A 20,954-nucleotide genomic window follows, 5' to 3' on the forward strand; every position below is an offset into this window, starting at 1 on the left:
TTATTTTAAAAATGAGATTATAAATTAAATACCATTATGTGCCAGGAATGCTGAAAGGTAAATTACATGGATTATTCACACCATTCCTTAACAACCATGACTAATATTCATTCTATGGGTTGGAATATTGGGTCACTGTGTATTTAGGATACTTAACTGCTAGCTACCACTGTTTAATTACACTGAAATTTTCATCTTATGGATGAGAGCACTGAGGTTAAATAGCTTTCCAATGGCAGCTGGTGGATAACAAAACAGCAGGTTTTAAAGACTGCTGTTTGTCAGACAAAAAAGCCCATTGTTTTTTCTTTTACTTTTTATTTAGTCAAAAAACAGATGAGAGAGAGAAATGAGGATGAGCACTTCCATCCGCTGGTTCACTCCCTAAATGCCCCCAAACTGGGAGCGAGTCAGACCAAAGCCAGAAGCCTGGAACTCAATGCCGGTGTGCACTCAACTATGTAAAGCCACCATCACCTGCTGCTCTCAGGATGTATTAGCAGGAAGCTGGAATCAGGAGTGGAGCCAGGACTGAAACCCAGGCAGGCCAATATGGGATGGAGGCATTCCAAGAAGCATTTTCACCCCTGAGGGAAACGCTGCCCCGGAACTCAAGTCTTTAAAGTCTATGCCACATTGTCATAAAGCCAGGGAGGGGTCTATGGCCGATGATTTTGAAAATGCCTCTGGAATTTTGAGAAATTCAGGTGTTGATAGGGTAGTGGGGTCCAGGCAGATAAGCTTTGGGTCACCCACTTCTTTTAGACTTTTAACTGTAAACATATAGCTAACATAGAGGGTATTTCCTATATGACATGACGGTTTTAAGCATTTTAACTACACTAACTCACTTAGTTCTAATAAGCCAGAGGCATAGTCGTTGTTATTATGCCTATTCATAATATACTAATTAAGCTGACAAAAAAGTTAAGCAATTCAGCCAGGATCACATAGAACCTTTGATGGGGTCGTCATTAAAAAGAGAGGGGCTTCCATGTGCTTAAAACCCACGTTTGAGGAAGGACGGCTTGAAGAGGCGAACACACGTTCCTCACAAAATACACTCCACTAAACACTAGAAGAGCAGGCGCCTGTAAGTCTCCTTGCCGCTCCAGGACACCCAGGGAGGGGGCTGTTGCCCTCGACTTCACCTCAGTTCTATTTCCCGTCTCCCGAGGCCGCTCGGCCTTGGCGGGAAGGCGGGAGGGAGGAGAGTCCAGGAAGGAGGCCAGTCCCAGGCAACAACAAAGGGCAATCTAGAAAGCCCTTCCCGTGGCTGAGCTGGTCCACACCTCATCGCCCCGTGACGGCGCTAGCCAGGGCCAGCGTTATTGGGGGCGCCCATTCCGAGGGCGCGGGACAGCTGGCGCAACCGCCCCTAGCCAAGGAACGGGGTCCTGAGAGCAAGTGTTTCCTCGGTTCCGGTTAGAGAGGTTCGCACTGGCACGCTGGGAGGATGCCAGAATTCTCCACATTTTTCTGAAGCCTCAGTCACGCCCTTTCCCCCGAGTCCTTAAAGCACCTAGGTTATTCCTATTGCGGTAGTGCGCAGCTGCTCCACCTCATCCAGGCTCAGTGCGCCGCTCTCCCGCGCGGGCCGGAGGGCTGCAGCCAGGCGGCGCCTCCACCTTTCTGGCCAATCAGGAGCCACATTCTCCCTGCTCTCCTTTCCCGCCCCGTCCCTCTGGTATCCATGGAAACGCGACGAGTGTCCATTCCCATGCCCGCGACTTCCGTTTCGGTGGAGCCGGGCTGCGGCCATTGTTTGGGAGGACCAAGTGTTCTGGCCGGTGGCGGTTTCCCCCAAGAAAGGTTCCGTAAGTGACGCGGACGCTCCGGAGGACAACGCTTAGAAGCGGACAAGAACGAGGAGAACAGCGGCTGAGGGAAGTAGCAGAGAAGTGGGGACTGGGGACAGCGAAGCGCCCCGGCTGGGAAGTCCCGGAAACACGGTTGTAGGTGGGTTCTCCGCAGCTGCCTTCCCACGTTAAGAGTGAGTGAGGTGCGGGAGAGAGGAGGCAGAAAGCCGATTGGGCGCCAGCGTCCGAGTGCCCGGTGTGGGGTCGAAGCCGGAGCCAGGGATTTGGATGCGCAACAGAAGCCGCACGGATCTGGGCGATGAGCCACTCCTGGAGGGGCGCCCACCTCTGTCCTGCTCTTGGGGTACGCCTTAACTCCCTTTCTCTCCGGAAAGTGGGCTCTTAACTAAGCGCTTATTTTCCCCAGGGCCCTACCTGGTACCAGCAGGAAAGGACTCATGCCTCCGCTTTCCAGATGAGGAAACCGAGGCCTCCGGAGCGCTCGGAAGTTTGGCTGTTTGCAAAGTTCCACAAGTGGTTGACGGCCGAGTTGAGACTATGACCAGGTCCCTTGAGCCCTAGATCTAAGATCCTCCGAGACGCCAGGTACCTCTCTAAATTTAAGCCCTCTGTGGTAAGACATAAGAGAGAACAGTGAAATTACTTTCTATATAAATTGAACAAAAAATACTTTTAGAAAGTAACTTTTAAAGTATACTATTGTGGTTTTTATTGTTTAATTATAATAAAATCTAAACAATAATAATTAACAAAAATCTCTAGGCTTAGAGGGGTAGTGTTACATAGAAAGCATCTGCATCCCTGAAGGGACTAAACTGTGAAATCAAATTCTGTCTTTCCATGTCTAAGCCAGAGTTATATCTCTTGAAGTTTCTAGATTATCATAAATAAGTTCCAGGATGCCAGTGAGTAGATCTCTCCTTTTAGATTACTGAAAGGGAACAGTAGTGCTTTGGGGCTCTTTTTGATCTCTTTCTAGGAAATATGGGTGTTGTATTAGAATGTGGGGATTTTAGTGAGTTTGGGGACTTAATATAATGCCCAGTTTTTCCTTTATCCTTTCCCTCAGTTCAGCCATCTCAACATTCGACCCTCCCCCACAGGAGGAGCACAGGAGAAAGGAATGTATTTTGCTGTACTTGTTATCTGATTCCAGGACAGCGGGTTTGTCTTCTTCTTTTTTTTTTTTTTTTTTTAAGATTTTTCTGTTTACTTGAAAGGCAGAGTTACAGAGAGGTCTTTTATCTGCTGGTTGACTCCTGAAATGGCCACAACCACCGAAGCCTGGCCCATCCAAGGCCAGGAGCCAGGAGCTTCCTCTGGGTCCCCCACTCTGGTGCAGGAGACCAAGCACTTGGGAGCTGGATCAGAAGTGGAGCAGCCAGGACTCAAACCTGCATCCATATGGCATGCTGGCACCACAGGCGAATGCTTAACCTACTATGCCACAGTGCCAGCCCCAGCAGCTTAGCTTTGTCTTTTTTTTTTTTTTTAATATTTTATTTTATTTGAGAGTTAGAGTTACAGACAGTGAGAGGTAGAGACAGAGAGAAAGGTCTTCCTTCCGTTGGTTCACTCCCCAAATGGCTGCAATGGCCGGAACTGTGCCAATCCAAAGCCAGGAACCAGGAGCTTCTTCCTGGTCTTCCGCATGGGTGCAGGGGCCCAAAGGACTTGGGCCATCTTCTACTGCTTTCCCAGGCCATAGCAGAGAGCTGGACCGGAAGAGGGGCAGCTGGGACTAGAATTGGCACCAATATGGGATGCAGGCGGAGGATTAACCTACTGTTCCGGGGCACCAGCCCCAGCTTTGTCTCTTATAATTAATGAAGTATTGCTGATTTCTGCATGGGTAGTGGGGGTGGTGGAAATGGCAAGGGTGATGGAAAATGTTTCTTGTTTGCTTGAGAAGCTTCCAAGCCTTCTGTGCAGCATGCCTCTGCCTCCCACCCAGGGTCTTTTCCCAACATTCATTCATTAATTCACTCATGTCTTATATACCCAGTATTGTTCTTAGTACTCTGAAGTAAAGCAGTATTAGAATTTCTTCATATTGGGAAGTAAACCATAAAAGTTTAAAATTTCTTAAGTTATCCACATTAAACAGTACAGTCGTGACTGGTCCTTAAAACACAGCAACAGGGACTCAAATTGGAGTAGTCATCAAGAATAGGAAGAGTCCCTTCCAGACAGGAAAACCAGCACTTGGTCTCATAGAATTTGAGAGGACAAATAGGGAAACTGGACTAGTTGCAATTACGGATATATAAAGTGAAGCCACGTTGTTGGGGGCTATTAACATGCCATTTGTTGCTTATACTTAGATCCCTTTTCCCATTAACCAGGAGTAGTCACTATTGACAGTTGAGTTACTTGTAGTCTTTTATCTAATATTTAATATACATAATCACCAACATGTATAAGTACTAATATGTATGCATACATGCATATACGTGCACATATACATGTCAAACACATAAGGGGCATGTATATGGAGTGATTAGTTTATAAAATATGAATCATAACAGGCTAATTGAAAGCAGGGAATTTCCCCATGGAATGTACCTTGCATATAGTAACTAGCACTCAGTAAATATTTGTTGATTGTGTGAATGGTTTTATTTAATATGTAATGAGTACTTTTCCAAGCAGTTTGTGGTCCCATAAGTTTCAATGACTGCTGTTCTGTTTCAGGTATATACCATGCTCTTCTAAAATTTTCTTTTATTGGGGAAAATTTAAGTATTTCCCAGTGTTTTGCTATCATAAGCAACTTTTAATAAGTATTCTCACACATGATTTATTAAGTATATGTCTCTATTTTCTTAAAATACAGTAAAAAAAATAGGAAAACATAATCAAATGATATAAACATCGTTTAGGCTTTTGAAAAACCCGAGTTCTTTTTTAGAAGTATTACATGAACTTAAACTCTATCTTGATCCTGTCTTGCTGAACCTTTCCCAGCATTTAGTATTACTTAAAAATTGTTTTCCTTTATTTTCATTCCATTAGTAAAATTGACTTTTTTTTTACATATCCTTATTGACTATTTGTATTCCTTCTTTGATGAATTGCTCTTGACTTTCTTTGCCTTTTATCCTGCAGAATTTTTGTTTCCATTTTATACTAGCTGCTGTTCTGTGTAAAAGACAATTTTTTATATAGCGTAAATATTTCTCCTACTTTATTACTTGCCTTTTACCTTTTAAAGTTTAAATTTGCATGAAGTGTAATCTTAATAATTTTATTTGTATGGTTTTAATGTGTCAAAACATTAATTTTTTTTTTAGATTTATTTAAAAGAGTTACAGGGAGAGATGGAGAGACAGAGAGATCTTCCATCCACTGGTTCACACCCTATGGCTGCAATGGCTGGGGCTGGGCCAGGCCAAAGCACTAACCAAGAGCTTCTTCCAGCTCTCCTACATGGATAGCAGGGGCTGGCTCCTAGCTTTGGCTTGGCATAGCCTTGGCTGTTGGGGCCATTTGGGGAGTGAACTAGAACTAGCAGATAGAAGATCTCCCTGTTTCTCCCTTTCTGTCCGTGTAACTATGCCTTTCAGATAAATAAATCTAAAAGTTTAAATACAGGTTCTGTACTCCACTACCTGGGTTGTTTCATATTCCAACCACTGCTTAGTTCTATAATTTAGATTGACTTAATTAACTAGTGTCTCATCTTTTTTTTTTTTTTAAAGATTTATTTATTTATTTGAAAGGGAGAGTTAAACAGAGAGAGAAGGAGAGGCAGAGAGAGAGAGAGAGAGAGAGAGAGAGAGGTCTTCCATCCAATGGTTCACTCCCCAATTGGCTGCAATGTCCAGAGCTACATTGATCCGAAGCCGGAAACAGGAGCTTCTTTGGGGTGTCCCACGCAGGTGCAGGGGCCCAAACACTTGGGCCATCTGCTGCTTTCCCAGGCTACAGCAGAGAGCTGGATAGGAAATGGAGCAGCCGGGTCTTGAACTGGTGCCCATATGGGATGTCAGCGCTTCAGGCCAGGGCGTTAACCCACTACGTCACAGCGCGGCCCCGTAATATCTCATCTTTAAAGTGGGAAATCTAATCTACGTAAAGCTCTCAGGAAGATTAAATGAGATCATTCATGTAAAAAACAAAGCACGGTGCTTAACATCCATAACTCACTAATAGTTGATTACTATTATGTTAGTATTTAAAATATTATGCACATCTGATACAACTGTAAGACAGAATTGAGGCAGAGAATCTAGCTTAAATTTTCCCCAAATGTCTAGTCATTCATCCCAAATCATTAATCTAAAAAACTCCATCTTTTCCCCACAACTTTTTTTTTTAAAGATTTTATTTATTTATTTGAGAAGTAGAGTTACAGTGAGAAGGAGAAACAGAAAGGTCTTATATCCACTTGTTCACTCCCCAAATGGCTGCAATGGCCACAGCTGAGCCAATCTGAAGCCAGGAGCCAGGGGCTTCTTTTGGGTCTCCCACACGGGTGCAGGGGCCCAAGTGCTTGGGCCTTCTACTGCTTGCCCAGGACATAGCAGAAAGCTGGATCGGAAGAGGAGCAGCCAGAACTAGAATCGGGACCCAAATGGGATGCCAGTGCCACAGGTGGAAGATTAACCTAGTGGGCTACAGTGGTGGCTCCTCCTGTTATCTTTGTAATGTGTGAAATTCATTCTACTATGATCCATTTTTGTATTTCTAATTTTTTCCTTTGATCTTCTCTAATCCTACTCAAATTCATGCTATTATAATTACAGAGGCATTATTAAAAAGTTTCAATATGTCAGTGGATTAATCTACCCTCATTATTCCTGTTTTACAATTTCATTTTTCCCACAAACATATTTGAAAGTTTGTTTATAAAAATTTGTTTATATTCCCACATCAAAATCTTGTTAGTATTTTGCTTGAATCCCATTGAACAGAGATCATTGAGAACAAAATTATATTTATTTCATCTGCCTATAATTGAGCAAAATCTTCCTAATTTTTTTCTATTTATTTATTTGTTTGACAGAAAGAACTCCCATCTGTTGGTTCACTTCCAAATGCCCACAGTGGATCTTGTGGACACTGGCTGACACCAAAACTGGGAGGCAAGAACTCCATTCACTTGAGTCGTCACTGCTGTCTCCCAGGGTCTGCATTAGCAGGAAGGTGAAGTCAGGAACAGAGCAAGGTACACTCTGATATAGGATGTGGGCATCCTAACTCCTAGGCCAATGGCTCACCTTACCCTTATTCATATACCTTAGAATTCTAAAACTATCTTTAGATAGGTTCTAGGTATTTTTGTTAAACTTATTTCTGGAATTTATATTTTATTGCTATTGTAAGTATCAACTTAATGATTATATGTCTATATTATTTAACAGGATTTTATGGGTTATTTTGAACTTTATTGTGATACAGAACATATGCAAGGGAATTAAATCATAAAACTTTAAATAAGAAGAGATAATAAAGAGTGGTTGAAGAATTTTTAAAAATAAATGCAATTTTAGAAATCTGAACAGGGGCCGGCGCTGTGGCGTAGCAGCTAAAGCTGCCGCCTGCAGTGCCAGCATCACATATGGACAGCAGTTCAAGTTCCGGCTGCTCCACTTCCAATCCAGCTCTCTGCTATGGCCTGGGAAATCAGTAGAGGATGGCCCAAGTCCTTGGGCCCCTGAACCCACTTGGGAGACCCAGAAGAGGCTTCTGGCTTCAGGTCGGCCCAGCTCTGGCCATTGCGGCTGCTTGGGGAAAGAACCAGCAGATGGAAGACCTCTCTCTCTCTCCCTCAGCCTCTCTCTAATTCTGCCTTTCAAATAAATAAATAAATCTTTAAAAAAAAGAAATCTAAACAAATCAGTAATTATAATAAGTGAAAACAGATAAAGCTTACCTATAAAAAGATTGAGTTGACATGGTTTTGGCCCAGTGGTTAAGATCCCCTGACACCCATGCACCCATGTGGGAGACCTGCACTGGGTTCTGGGCCCCTGGCTTTGGCTTAGCCCTGCTCTTGCTATTGCAAGCATTTGAGAAGTGAACAAGCAGATGAAAGATCTGTCTGTCTGTCTGTCTCTTTCTGTGCGTGTGTGTATGTGTATCTTCATGCCTTTGAGGGGAAAAAAAAAGCAAACAAATGGAAGTGTTTTTAAAAGGGTTATTTCACAGACTCAGGAGGCAACCTGAAAGGATCCCCACTTGATATAGTGAGAACATTTTGAACATTGAAAAGAAAAATGACTGCAATTTGACTAAAACACATCTAATTTGTAAAAATCAACTGAGTTCTTAAAAATGCTGAAAAGTAAAACAATATAAATCTCATAAATCATACTTAGTGATTACTTTGCTCCATCCTATTACTCTGAAAACATATATTTTTTTTTAAACAGGGGTAGGTTGGGTGAAAATCAAGCACTTATTTTGCCTTTTTAGACCAGGAAATTTGTTTGGAAGTTCTTCATTACAAAATAATTACAGCTAACATATATGCACAAGGAATGGTGGAATGAGAAAGCAAAGTTGGAATGCCTTAAGAAATGACAGATGTGCCGGCACCGTGGCTCACTAGGCTAATCCTCCGCCTGCGGTGCCAGCACCCCGGGTTCTAGTCCCGGTCGGGGCACCAGATTCTGTCCCAGTCGCTCCTCTTCCAGTCCAGCTCTCTGCTGTGGCCCAGGAGTGCAGTGGAGGATGGCCCAACTTGGGCCCTGCACCCGCATGGGAGACTAAGAGAAGCACCTGGCTCCTGGCTTCAGATCAGCACGGTGTGCCAGCCGCAGCAGCCATTGTGGGGTGAACCAACAGAAAAGGAAGACCTTTCTCTCTGTCTCTCTCTCTCTCACTGTCCACTCTGCCTGTCAAAAAAAAAAAAAAAAAAAAAAAGAAAGAAAAAAAGAAATGACAGATGTAGGAAATGATCATCTTTAATGCTAAAACTTTTAGTGAAAGCTTTAGAGGACTGTTAGAATGGAAGCACTGGGCTGACAGCAGTAATATAATAAGTAGACAGCAGTTGTTCTTGTCAGAAAATGTAAACCTTAGTCTGATCAGGCCTCTGGAACAAAAGAACCAGCTAACAGGAAGAGAATAAACAACAAATACCACAAGGAAACAAGTAGCTAAGTCAATGGCGTGGATATTCTATAAAAGTGTGGGCTGGCTACTCTTTAGAGCTCTATTTTCAGCATCAAATGATTTTTTTCCTCTTTTGTGATTTTGTGATATAGATAGATAGATAGATAGATAGATAGATAGATAGATTTTATTTATTTATTTGAGAGGTAGAGTTACAGACAGAGGGAGAGACAGAGAGAAAGGTCTTCCATCCATTGGTTCACTCCTCAAAAGCTGCAACAGCTGGAGCTGTTCCAATCCAAAGCCAGGAGCCAAGAGCTTCTTCTGTGTCTTCCATGTGAGTACAGGGGCCCAAACACTTGGACCATCTTCTACTGCTTTCCCAGGCCACAGCAGAGAGCTGGATTGGAAGAGGAGTGGCCAGGACTAGAACTGGCGCCCTTAAGGGATGCCAGCACCACAAGTGGAAGATTAACCCACTGCATCACATTGCTGGCCCCTGTGTGTATTTCTTACAAGTAGCATTCCACTATAATTTGTATGTATTTATTTGAAAGGCAGAAAGAAGGACAGACAGAGAGCTCTCATTTACTGGTTCATACCTCAAATGCCCACAACACCCTGGGTTAGGATGAGCCAAACCGACGAGCCAGGAACTCAATCAGGGTATCCCACATGGCAGCAGGAACCAATTTATTTGAAACATCACTGCTGCCTCAGGTTCTGCATTATTAGCAGGAAGCTGGAGTTAGGAGCCAGAGGTGGGTATTGAAACCCAGGTACTCCAGTATTTTTATAGTCATGGCACATGAGCAGGAGGACCTGTCTGTACCCATGAAACTCTTATTATACTCAGAATTTAAAAGCATCTCTGAAACTACAACAGGATGCCAAGAAAAGAACTATCAGAGAAGGGAAATAATACAAATTAAAACATGATTGATAAAATAAATTTCAAGGGAAAAGTTAAAATAAAAAGTTGAAAGACTTTCCCAGATGGTAGAATAAACAGACAATATAAGAAAAATGAATAAAACAAAGAGATCATTTAGGGAATGATATGTGACTAACAGATGACTCAGTTTAAGTATGATATTCTAGATGAGAGAATCATGGAAAAGGAATTTTTCAAAGAAACAGAAGAGAATTTGTCAGAGTTGATAAGAGGAAGATTGCAGATTGTAATGCTCACTGAATGCTTAGCACACCAAGGAAAAAAATTTGAAATCAAGTGTTCAAGGAAAAAAAGAGGTTCCTAAAATCTTTCCATTGAAGAAACAAAAATTTATTTACAAGAAGACTTGGAATGAAAATAAAATTAGTTTATCAGCAACATTGAATGTTTATGAACAATGATAAATTCTTCTACTCCAGAATTCTATGCCTAATTGTAAGGGGATTATGAAGACGTTAGGTATATAGTGGTTTAAATGATTACTGAGAGTTTTTCCTAGTAACTATTCTTAGGGATTCTCTTTGGAACCAGATACTTTGGCTTGAAAAGCTTGCCTATTTTTCAGCTTTGCTTTTTTCAATGGCCATGGGCTCAATATTCATAACTGTGATCCCATGTCGACATGTTCCTGAAAAATCATTTGATGCTGAAAATAGAGCTCTGAAAAGTAGCCAGCCCACATTGGAACAGGAAGATGACATTTTCACAATAAAAAGTATGGGAGTTGGGAGGCTGAGACACTTGAGAAAACAGATTATATAGAGCCTTTGAAAACAAATTAATTAAATTTAGACATCAAATTAATTAAATAAATCACTTTTAAATTGTATATAATCAGTAAAAATTATTAACACTGCTTATTGATTTAAGTAAAATTTAGTGATTACACTATGAGAATATAGGGGGATAGGATCTAATTCCTCTCAGAGCAAGAAGTAAATGGATAATTTCCAAAATAATCTATCATAGAACAGTAAAAGCAACATTGAACTCATATTGTTTGAATTGGCAGATGATTTTGGTCTGAAGTATGGGTGCCAGCTATGCTATCTTCTATCACTATTGTGTTGGTAATTAATTTCTTTCCGTTGTTGTTTACTAACTTGTACAACAGGGATAAGAATAGTACCTACAATCCTAACCCTAACCATAACCCTAAACCTACAACATAAGATTGCTATGAGGATTAATTGAAATATATGTGAAGTACTTAACTTTGATAATGGTGGTGTTTCATGATTGCACACATTACTTAGCCTTTTACTACTCTTGTTATATCTCCTCTTACCTTGTTTTTCTTCCTAGTTGCAGATTCTTTTTGGTTTGTCACTTCTATTGTCTGTTATAAATGCCACTTTTTTGGTCCTTTCACTTAGATTTTTTCATACTGGAAAGCCTGATCTTTGACCAGATGGCAGTAACATTTGAAGATGTGACTGTTACTTTCACTTGGGAGGAGTGGAACTTCCTGGACTCTTCTCAAAAAAAGCTGTACAGGGAAGTCATGTGGGAGAACTACACAAATGTCATGTCAGTAGGTAAAGTAATCCCAGCTGGTAAGTAATAGACTTAGTGTCTTCTAGAACTGGTTTTGTTGAGTATTTTTGACTTTTTCTCTGTTTTTTAAAGATTATTTATTTATTTATTTGAAAGTCAGAGCTTAGAGAGAGGAGGGATAGACAGAGATATCTTCCATCCATTGATTCTCTCCCCAGATAGCTGCAACAGATGAGTCTGGGCCCAGCTGAAGCCAGGATCCAGGAGCCTCCTCCAGGTCTTCCACGTGGGTGTCAGGAGCCGAAGTACTTGGGCCATCCTCCACTGCTTGTCCAAGGCCATTAGCAGGGAGTTGGATTCGAAGTGGAACAGGCCAGACTCAAACCAGCCCCCATATGGGAAGCCAGCATCACAGGCAGTGGCTCTACCTGCTACACCACAAAGTAGCCTCAAGTGTTTTGGTTCTTTATCTAGGTATTGTGTTGAGGTGGTGAAGAAATTATCTCAAAAATGTGTTTTAAATCAGATGACACATACATTATCTGAAGTGGAACCAGAGTGTTTCAAATTTTGGAATTTTTTTTTTTTTGCAGTATTGGCATAGACATTGCCAGAGGAGCATCCCTAATTTAAAATTCCAAAATTAAAATTCTCCCAAATCCAAAACTTTTGAGCATCTTTTCAGTACTTTTGGATTTGGAATGCTTGACCTGCAAAAAAGGGCAAAACATCTTCCAAGATATCTAAACTATGTAATTAGTAGATGTTTGTCATTATTATTTTTACTAATTTTCTGGTAAAGCACAAGTCTCAAATCACAGTCAATTTTTGTGTCAAAAGGTTTTTCTTTCTTCATACTGTTTATATGTTATTTTTAGTTGTTTAAAAAACTATTACCAATTTAGTGGCTTAAAACAGATTTTATTGTTTTTCATAATTGTTTGGATCTTATGTGTGGATTTTGTTGGGGCTGGCTGGCCTGACTCATATCTGGCGGTTGGCTCAATATTAGTGAGAATAATGGGTATAAGGTAGCCCTGTGTCTCTCTTAAAACAAGCTCCCTAGGTTCATTTACATGATGGTGGTCACTGGATTTTCAAAAGCAGCAAGAAAGAGAGCAAGCACTTTGAAGTCTTTGCTTGTAATACTTTTGCTGTTTCCCTAATGAGCAAAGCAAATTGTATAGCCACGCCTAGAGATGTTTTGTAAGGAGAACCACTAAAGGTATAGATAAAGTAGAGAATTAATGTAGACATTTTCCCCACACAGTCTACCACACTATTTCAGAAAATAAATTAGAAACAATATATTTTCATATAAGAATGCCCCAAATAATCTAATTATATCTCAGTTTTTTTGACATTGTGAAGCAATTGGACTTACTCTTGGTTTTTAAAATTTATTTGAGGGGGCCGGTGCCATGGCTCACTTGGTTAATCGCCGGCATCTTATATGGGTTCTGGGTTCTAGTCCCAGTTGCTCCTCTTCCAGTCCAGCTCTCTGCTGTGGCCTGGGAAGGCAGTGGAGGATGGCCCAAGTGCTTGGGCCCCTGCACCCGCATGGGAGACCAGGAAGAAGCACCTGGCTCCTGGCTTCAGATTGGCATAGCGCCAGCAATAGCGGCCATTTGGGGAGTGAACCAATAGAAGGAAGACCTTTCTCTCTGTGTCTCTCTCTCACTGTCTATAACTCTACCTGTCAAATAAATAAAAAAAAAAATTATTTGAGGGAAAATTAGGGAGAGGGTAAAAGGAAGAGAACAGAAAAAAGAAATGGTGAGAGGATAGGAAGGGAGAGAAAGAGCAATCTCTTTATCTACTGGTTCACTCCCCAGATACCCACAATGGCCTTGAGACCAAAGCTGGGGGTCAGAAACTGAATCCAGGTCTCCCACATGGTGGCAAGGATCTAATTCATTGAGTTATCACTGCTGCCTCTCAGGGTCTTCATTAGCAGAAAGCTGGAGTCAGGAGTCCAAGGTGGGTACTGAACCCAGATATTCTGACTAATATGGAACATGGTCATCTTAACTAGAGTCTTATTCACTAGGCTAAATGCCTGCATGGGCCTTGCTCTTATTTCAAAACAGTCTGGTAAATAATACATGGTAAAGATATGTTTGTGGAATGAATGAATGAGCACATACATATGAGGGGGCTTTCAAAGAGTTGATTGAAAGTAGCATTAAAGGATAATGCAGGGAGTGGGTTTAGCTTAGGATTAGACACCAATTAAAATGTTAGAATACCACATCAGAGTACCTGGGTTTGATTCCTGACTCAGACTTCTGATATTCCAGCTTCCAGCTAGTACAGACCCTGTTGGTGGTAGTGGTGAGGGACACTGGTGATAGCTCAAGTAATTGAGTTATCACCACGCATTTCGGAGACCTATGAATTCCCAGCTCCTAGCTTGGGCCCTGGCCTGCCCCAGCCATTGCAGGCATTTATGGAATGAACCAGTAGATAAGAGTTTCTCTTTCACTCTCTCTCTCAAGTAAACTATTCTGTGAACCTTTTGAAACTCCCTCACATAAATGAAGGAAACAAATGAATTTCAGTTTCTATTGGAGCAGCCAAAGTCATAATCCTTCTTTCCTACCCCTATCCACACTTTTAGTCCTATCATTCTGGGGGTCTGAGTATTTTAATCACAGCCTTCATCTCACATTTGAATTTATTCTTTATTTTATTCTTCCAGGAAACTGGAATCAGAGTTACAAACCCCAAGAAGAAAGATTCAGATATTTAGAATGTGAAAATTCTTCCTGCTGGCAAGGCTGGAAGAATGCTGGCACTCAGATATGTAAGGAGACTGTTCAGGCAGTAGATTCCGAAGACCTAAAGCAGCAAGATCTTTCCCAGTGTCAAGAATGGCTAGTACTCTCCACCCAACTACCAAGATATGGAAACTGTGAACTCACTTTTGAAGGAAAAATCCCTGGGAACTTAAAATATAAAAATTTCATACCTTGGCATTCCTTAGAAACAAAAATCACTCAAGATTATGATAAAGAAATCTACATGAATGACTCACATGGCTTTCAAGGGGACATAGACCATCTTGGCAGTTCTAGGAAAAATCTCTCAATGGGAAAAGAACCAAAGCTTATAGTTCAGCATTCTTATATTCCAATAGAAGAAGCTCTTCCAGAGTACATTGATGAGGTATGCCAAAATGACCTACTGAAAGACTCAAAGGAGGAGAAATGCTGTGGATGTAACAAATGTAAAGAACTTTATTCTTGGAACTCACAGTGTAGTCTCCATAAGAGAAATCAACCTGAAGAAAAGCTTAATCAGTGTTCCATCAGCACAGCAGACTTCTCTCAGAGATCAGATTTGTGTAGACATCCAAGAATCCTCATAAATAAGAAGCTGGATGGATATGACCAAAGTCAGAGTTATACAGAGAATGCAGACATCCATGTATTGGATGATGAAACTGACATTAACTTTAGTCAGAGTTCAGGAGTTCAGTTTTATCCTAGAGCCCAGAAAGCGGAGATACCTTGTATCTGCAATGTGTGTGGTAAAAGCTTCAGTCAGATCTCTTGTCTTCACAGTCATCAGAGAAGCCACATACAAGAGAGCCACATACAATTTGAGTGTGATAAGGATCTCCACAGAAACTCAATACTTCACATTCAGGAGAGACTTAACATAGAAGAGAAGCCGTTTAAGTGTGATCAGTGTGATAAGAGTTTTAGTCGAAATTCAGTACTTCATGTTCATCAGAGAGTCCACACAGGAGAGAAACCATATAAGTGTGATGAGTGTGGTAGGGGCTTCAGTCAGAGCTCAAACCTTCGAATTCATCAGTTAGTACATACAGGAGAGAAGTCCTATAAATGTGGAGACTGTGGTAAGGGCTTTACGCAGCGCTCAAATCTTCAAATTCATCAGAGAATACATACAGGAGAAAAGCCTTATAAATGTGATGAGTGTGGAAAGGACTTTAGTCACAGCTCAGACCTTCGCATTCATCAGAGGGTTCATACAGGGGAGAAGCCCTATACTTGTCATGAATGTGGGAAGGGCTTCAGCAAGAGTTCAAAGCTTCACACTCATCAAAGAGTACATACTGGAGAGAAACCCTATAAATGTGAAGAGTGTGGTAAGGGATTCAGTCAGCGTTCACATCTTCTCATTCATCAGAGAGTCCATACAGGGGAAAAACCCTATAAATGTGATGACTGTGGAAAGGGCTTTCGTCACAGTTCTAATCTTCATATTCATCAGAGGGTCCATACCGGAGAGAAGCCTTATCCATGTGCTAAGTGTGGTAAGGGTTTCAGTCATAGCTCAGCTCTTCGGATTCATCAAAGAGTTCACGTGGGAGAGAAAACTTACAAGTGCCAAGAGTATTATAAGGGATTTGACCAGAATTTACATATTCACAATAATCACCAAAGAGAAACTTTATAAATCTGTTCATTTAGTTAACAACTTTAAGTAAAACTTAAACTTTAAAATGCGACTAGAAAAGATAGCCTATAAATAGCATAAGTGATGCCAAGCAACATATATTGTTCCCCTTAACTCCCACTAACAATTATTTGCTTCAGAGGAGATTCTTAGGGAGAGTTCTATATATTTAAAATTAAAGTATATTTTCTTTACAATAAAACATAATATGTGATTATTATAAAATATATTTTGAAAAATTAATAAAATTCATCTTGATTATTCTAGTCTTCCTGTGAATTTTAATATACATGAAATCAAATTCTATTTTCAACTCTATTTTCACTGACTTTGAAATGTTTAAATTTTGGTTTGAATTGACACTGGCTAGGCATTTTGACACTATCTCTTGGCTTCCCTGTAAAGTCTTTAGGAAGCTACAGAAAATAGGGAACACATAAAACTTGAAACTCAAAACAGGTAGATAACCTGTGACTCAAATATGGAAGAATTAACAGTAGGACCAGTGAAATTCAATTGCTTATGAAACAAAAGCTACTTAACAAAAAAATAGGGAAATGTTGTAGACTGCATATACGAGGAGCCTTCCAGGATTTCCTGAAAAAATATGTATTATGAAAAAAGCTATGCATGAATTTAAAAAAATTTTGTACCAAAATAAACATCTTTTAATTTTCTCTCTCACAAACTTTTTAAAGTACCCCTGTATATGGAAGGAAGCTGATCTCTGGATTTTCTGACTGCTCTCACTGCTCCACCTCTTCACCCCTCAGCCCTTCCATAAGAGAGGAGCACAGGGATGGACCGTTCTCCCCAGCCTGGGCTCAGGCCCAAAGGTGTGTCTTCTCCATCCTGAAAAGCAGTTTCTAAGCCCTCTTGAACATCCTGTCCCAGTGCTGACAGCTTCAACTGTCAAAGCTGGTCTTCAGAGTCCTGTATTTCCATATCACTCATACAGGATAATGAAGTAAACATAGTCATCGCACATGCTATTTGTATAGTAAAAAATATAAATACTGAATACAGATTAACCAAAAATTGAGATAAACTGTATTAGTAGCTTAATGGGGAGGGCTAAATAAGTTGGAGTACAGAATATATAATAGGAAATCAGAAGCAATACTTGTCAATTAAATAATGAGTATAGCATTTAGTAATAAGAATGTAAAATACAAGAAGAATCAATTCAACAGGTTTGAAACTATTAGTGGGCCCAGTAGTATATATAGCCAGATGACCATGTCAGGCCTCACAACAAAGCTACATGAAGACAGAAATAATTGTAAAAGCTGAAAAATCCCAGTGTTCATCTCTGTGGACTCCTTAGTAAGGCAAAAGATTTCTCTCAGAGCAGGGGTCATAATTCTGTGATCCAGGATGAGCTGTTAGTCTTTCCTTGGAAAATAATATAGGGGCTGGCACTATGGCATAGCAGGTAAAGTTGCAACCTGCAGTGCCAGCCGATTCAAGTCCTGGCTGCTCCACTTTCAATCCAGCTCTCTGCTGTGGCCTGGGAAAGCAGTAGAAGATGGCTCAAGTTTCTGCACCCCTGCACCCACTTGGGAGACCCAGAAGAAGCTCCTGGCTCCTGGCTTTGGATTAGCTCAACTCCGGCCATTGGGACCATCTGGGAAGTGAACCAGTGGATGGAAGACCTCTCTCTCTTTGCCTCTGCCTCTCTGTGATTCTGCCTTTCAAATAAATAAATCTTTAAAAAAAAAAAAAAGAAAAAAAAAATCATACAGTGCAGTACGTTTCCCTATGAAGAAGACAGGTTATACATTTATACTTTAACTATACTCTTAGAATAATATAGTCATACATCAGTTTCCTTTCTGTTGGCTTCAAGTTTAAAGTCTATAAGCATTTATGATGTATATTAGATTTAAAACACCCCTTTTGATACAAATGCTGTTTCTAAAAAACAGAAATGTCAGGATAATCAGCATATTTTTGATACTGCTTATAAACACACCTCTTCAAAAATTAAGAACAATATGGGTTGAACATAATTTGTCTATTATTTCCCTACATAAGGTGTAAAAATCTTGCCACTTGTTTCCTTTATGAGATCAGTAACAAAATTTCTTAGTTATTTGAAGGTCAGAGACACAGAGATCCACTGGTTCAGTCAGTCCCCAAATGCCTGCAACAGCTGAGACTGGGCCAGAATGGAGCTGGGAGCAAGGAACCCAACTCCTGTCTCCCACGTGGGTGGCAGCCACTCAAGTACCTTGCTGCCTCACAGGGTGAGTGTGAAATACAACTTTAACAATAAATGATTTTTGGCCATTTCCTACACAGGTGTTTTGGTTATCTATAGCAACCATTTTATCAGTTTTTAATTCCAGACTGGGCTGGGCTGTACTGAGCTGCCTGGTTCTGCTTGTTAACTTGCATTCCCAAATCTGTAGTAAGGGGTAAACTGGGCTGGCCTTTTCTCTCTCCATGTATTTTTAGGACCTACCCCTCTTCATATACTTTCTATATGACGTCTGCAGTGGAATTCCTCCACTTCTAATTGAGTTGCTCTGGGATTATGGGCTCAGGAGCAACATGCTGACCTTTCTAAAAAAATTTATTGGGCTGGGGATGTCAGAAAGAGAGAGCTCCAAGCCCCTCTGTATTCCCCAAATGCCTGCAACAGCTCCTGGCTAGATTTCTTTTTATTATTCACTATTTCTTATTTCACTGAAAGGAATACATGACTGTGGAAACCCAATTCAGTTCAGCTGTCTGGAGAAAATGTTTTCTAGAGTTTATTTAAAACTTCCTTCTTTATTTGTATAGCAACATAGCAATTTTAGTTCTTAATGTACCATATACAATAGTGTTTTGCTTTTTCCCCTAAATATTAAATCATACATGCTTCTCCTAGTATATATTATTTTATATATTTCAGTGGTTGCAAAATATGGTTTAGTCTTGACCTAATTCCAAGTCATTATAACATTATGATAAATATATCTATAAATTTTTTGTGCATGTATGGGCATTTTTTGGTAAAAATATATCCCTAAAAATAGAATGGTTCCATGAGATAGTACACACATCTGGAATTTTAAGACACTGTCAAATATCTTCCCTCACTTTTATCATTTCATACCCACAATAATAGTTTGATAATGTGCTCATTCCCATACTCTCTTGTCAATACTAAGAACAACTGCTTACATTTTTTACAGTCTGTTTACATCTTTAATATATATTTAGTAGTCATTTTTACTTTTCTGTAGGATGGTACTTTAAAGTGTTTGTGGAAACTAGAACTAAAAGATCAGTTTATTTATAAGGTCTGTCCATAGTTTTGTCATAATATGCATTTTCCATAAATTTTTGAAGATTTTGTAAATTTTTAGACTGAATCTTTTGCCTGATTTTCTATTTGATGCTTTTTTCATTATTGTTATTTTATATGCTAGAGATATTAAAACTTCAATTTGTCATATGCAATGAAGATATCTTTCCAGTTTACTTTTGGTTTTGTATCTATTTACTTTCTAATCCATAAAAGTTTTAAACTTTTTTCCTTTTCATTTATTATTTGAAAGTCAGAGTTACAGAGAGAGAGATTCAATCTTCCATCTGCTGGTTCAATTCCCAGATAGCTGCAACAGCAAAGGCTGAGCCAGGCGGAAGCCAGGAGCCAGGAGCTTCTTCCAGGTTTCTTTTGTGGGTGGCAGGGGTCCAAGCATTTCGGCCATCTTCCACTGCTTTTCCCAGGCCATTAACAGGAAGATGGATTAGAAGTGGAGCAGCTAGGACATAAAACCAGTGCCCATAAGGGATGCTGACATTGCAGGCAGCAGTTTTATCCGCTATGCCAGAATGCTGGCCTCCCCCGCCCCGCCTTTTTTTTAAAGATTTATTTATTTGAAAGGTAGAATGACAGAGTGGGAGAGACATAGATCTTCCCCAGATGGCCACAACAGCAATGGCTGGGCCAGGCTAGAACTAGGATCCAGGAACTCCATCCAGATTTCCCACATGGGTAGCAGGGCCCAAGCACTATTTGCTGCCTCCCTGGGAACATAAGCAGGAAGCTGGATCTGAGGTGGAAAAGCCAGATCTAGGATGCTAATAGTGGCTTATACAGCTGCTCCACATTGTCAACCCTGTGTTCAAAACTTATTAACACAGAATATTTCAGAAATACACAAGGAAGAAACAACAGTGTAATGAGTGCCCACTAACACATCGCCTTGCTTCAAATACTGTCTATAATAGGAATGGCAAATCATTCTTGCTTAAACGATTCCTTGATTTTTCCTCCTAGAACTCTGCAGCCAATCCTAAGCATTCCTTCAGTTGTATACACTTCAGCATACATTGTTAATATAAAAGGATTTTTTAAAAAGCTAATGCATTTTCTCACCTAATAATTTGAATACCAATAATTCCTTAATGTTTTCTAACACTCAGTCCATATTAAAGTTTCCCCAGTGATTAAATATAGTTAGGTCTGTTTTAATCTGCTTTAGATACTGCTTTTTGGTTTACTAATTTTGTTTTTAGTTGAATAAAATGTTTATATAATTCCACAGTCAAAACCAGGTCTTCCCACACGGGTGCAGGGGCCCAAGGACTTGGGCCATCTTCTATTGCTTTCCCAGCCCAGAGCAGAGAGCTGGATTGGAAGTGGAGCAGCCAGGGCTTGAACTGGCACCATATGTAATGCAGGCACTGCAGGTGGCAGCTTTACCCGCTATGCCACAGCGCCAGCCCCGGGTTGAGGATTTTATCTTGTTTGCTTTTGAAGTAAAGTGTATATATTTGAACCAATCAGGTATCAGTGGTCAGAGATAAGATAACCAGAAAAAAATATGGATTTTCTTAATTGTGCAAGAAGTACTCAGGTGAAAAGTTGTTACAGGAGAGTGAACAGGAATTATAAAGGCGTTAAAGTGAGAATAGATCTAACATGTTCTTTTCTTACTTAACAGGTATAGCCTTTAAAGCAAAGCCATTGTCCCTTAGATCCTATCAGCCAGTATTAAAGCTATTTCATTCTCAAAAGCACAAGGATTTGGGATTAAATTTCACTTTGGATTCATTTTAGACTTGTAGACCAGAATGAAATCCAATGATTTAATACCAAAATACACAGAATTTATGAGAAAAATTAATCATCACATAGTATACTTGAAAGAAATGAAAGAGACTGTGACTGTTTACCAATAAAATCAATCAGA

General features: G+C 40.3%; 1 protein-coding gene across 9 annotated transcripts; it reads left to right on the forward strand.

Moving 5' to 3' along the window:
- Window positions 1–1,343: 1,343 nt before the first annotated feature.
- Window positions 1,344–16,080, forward strand: ZNF214 (zinc finger protein 214). Of its 9 annotated transcripts, none has more exons than XM_051823564.3 (6): window positions 1,718–1,959; window positions 2,227–2,405; window positions 2,890–2,984; window positions 6,829–6,990; window positions 11,214–11,393; window positions 14,036–16,080. In XM_051823564.3, exons 5-6 carry the CDS (start codon window positions 11,249–11,251, stop codon window positions 15,760–15,762), a joined length of 1,872 nt encoding a protein of 623 aa, XP_051679524.3. In that variant the 5' UTR covers window positions 1,718–1,959; window positions 2,227–2,405; window positions 2,890–2,984; window positions 6,829–6,990; window positions 11,214–11,248; the 3' UTR covers window positions 15,763–16,080. The 9 variants fall into 9 exon arrangements, with proteins under 9 accessions (XP_017200499.3, XP_069930273.2, XP_008263759.3 ...); XM_070074169.2 differs by having other exon boundaries at window positions 11,214–11,375; XM_017345010.4 differs by lacking the exon at window positions 2,890–2,984 and having other exon boundaries at window positions 1,344–1,959.
- The last annotated feature ends 4,874 nt before the right edge of the window (window positions 16,081–20,954 follow it).

Source organism: Oryctolagus cuniculus, chromosome 1 (assembly GCF_051225735.1).
Source record: "Oryctolagus cuniculus isolate XC-2025 breed Fujian yellow rabbit chromosome 1, ASM5122573v1, whole genome shotgun sequence".
NCBI classification, from domain to species: domain Eukaryota; kingdom Metazoa; phylum Chordata; class Mammalia; order Lagomorpha; family Leporidae; genus Oryctolagus; species Oryctolagus cuniculus.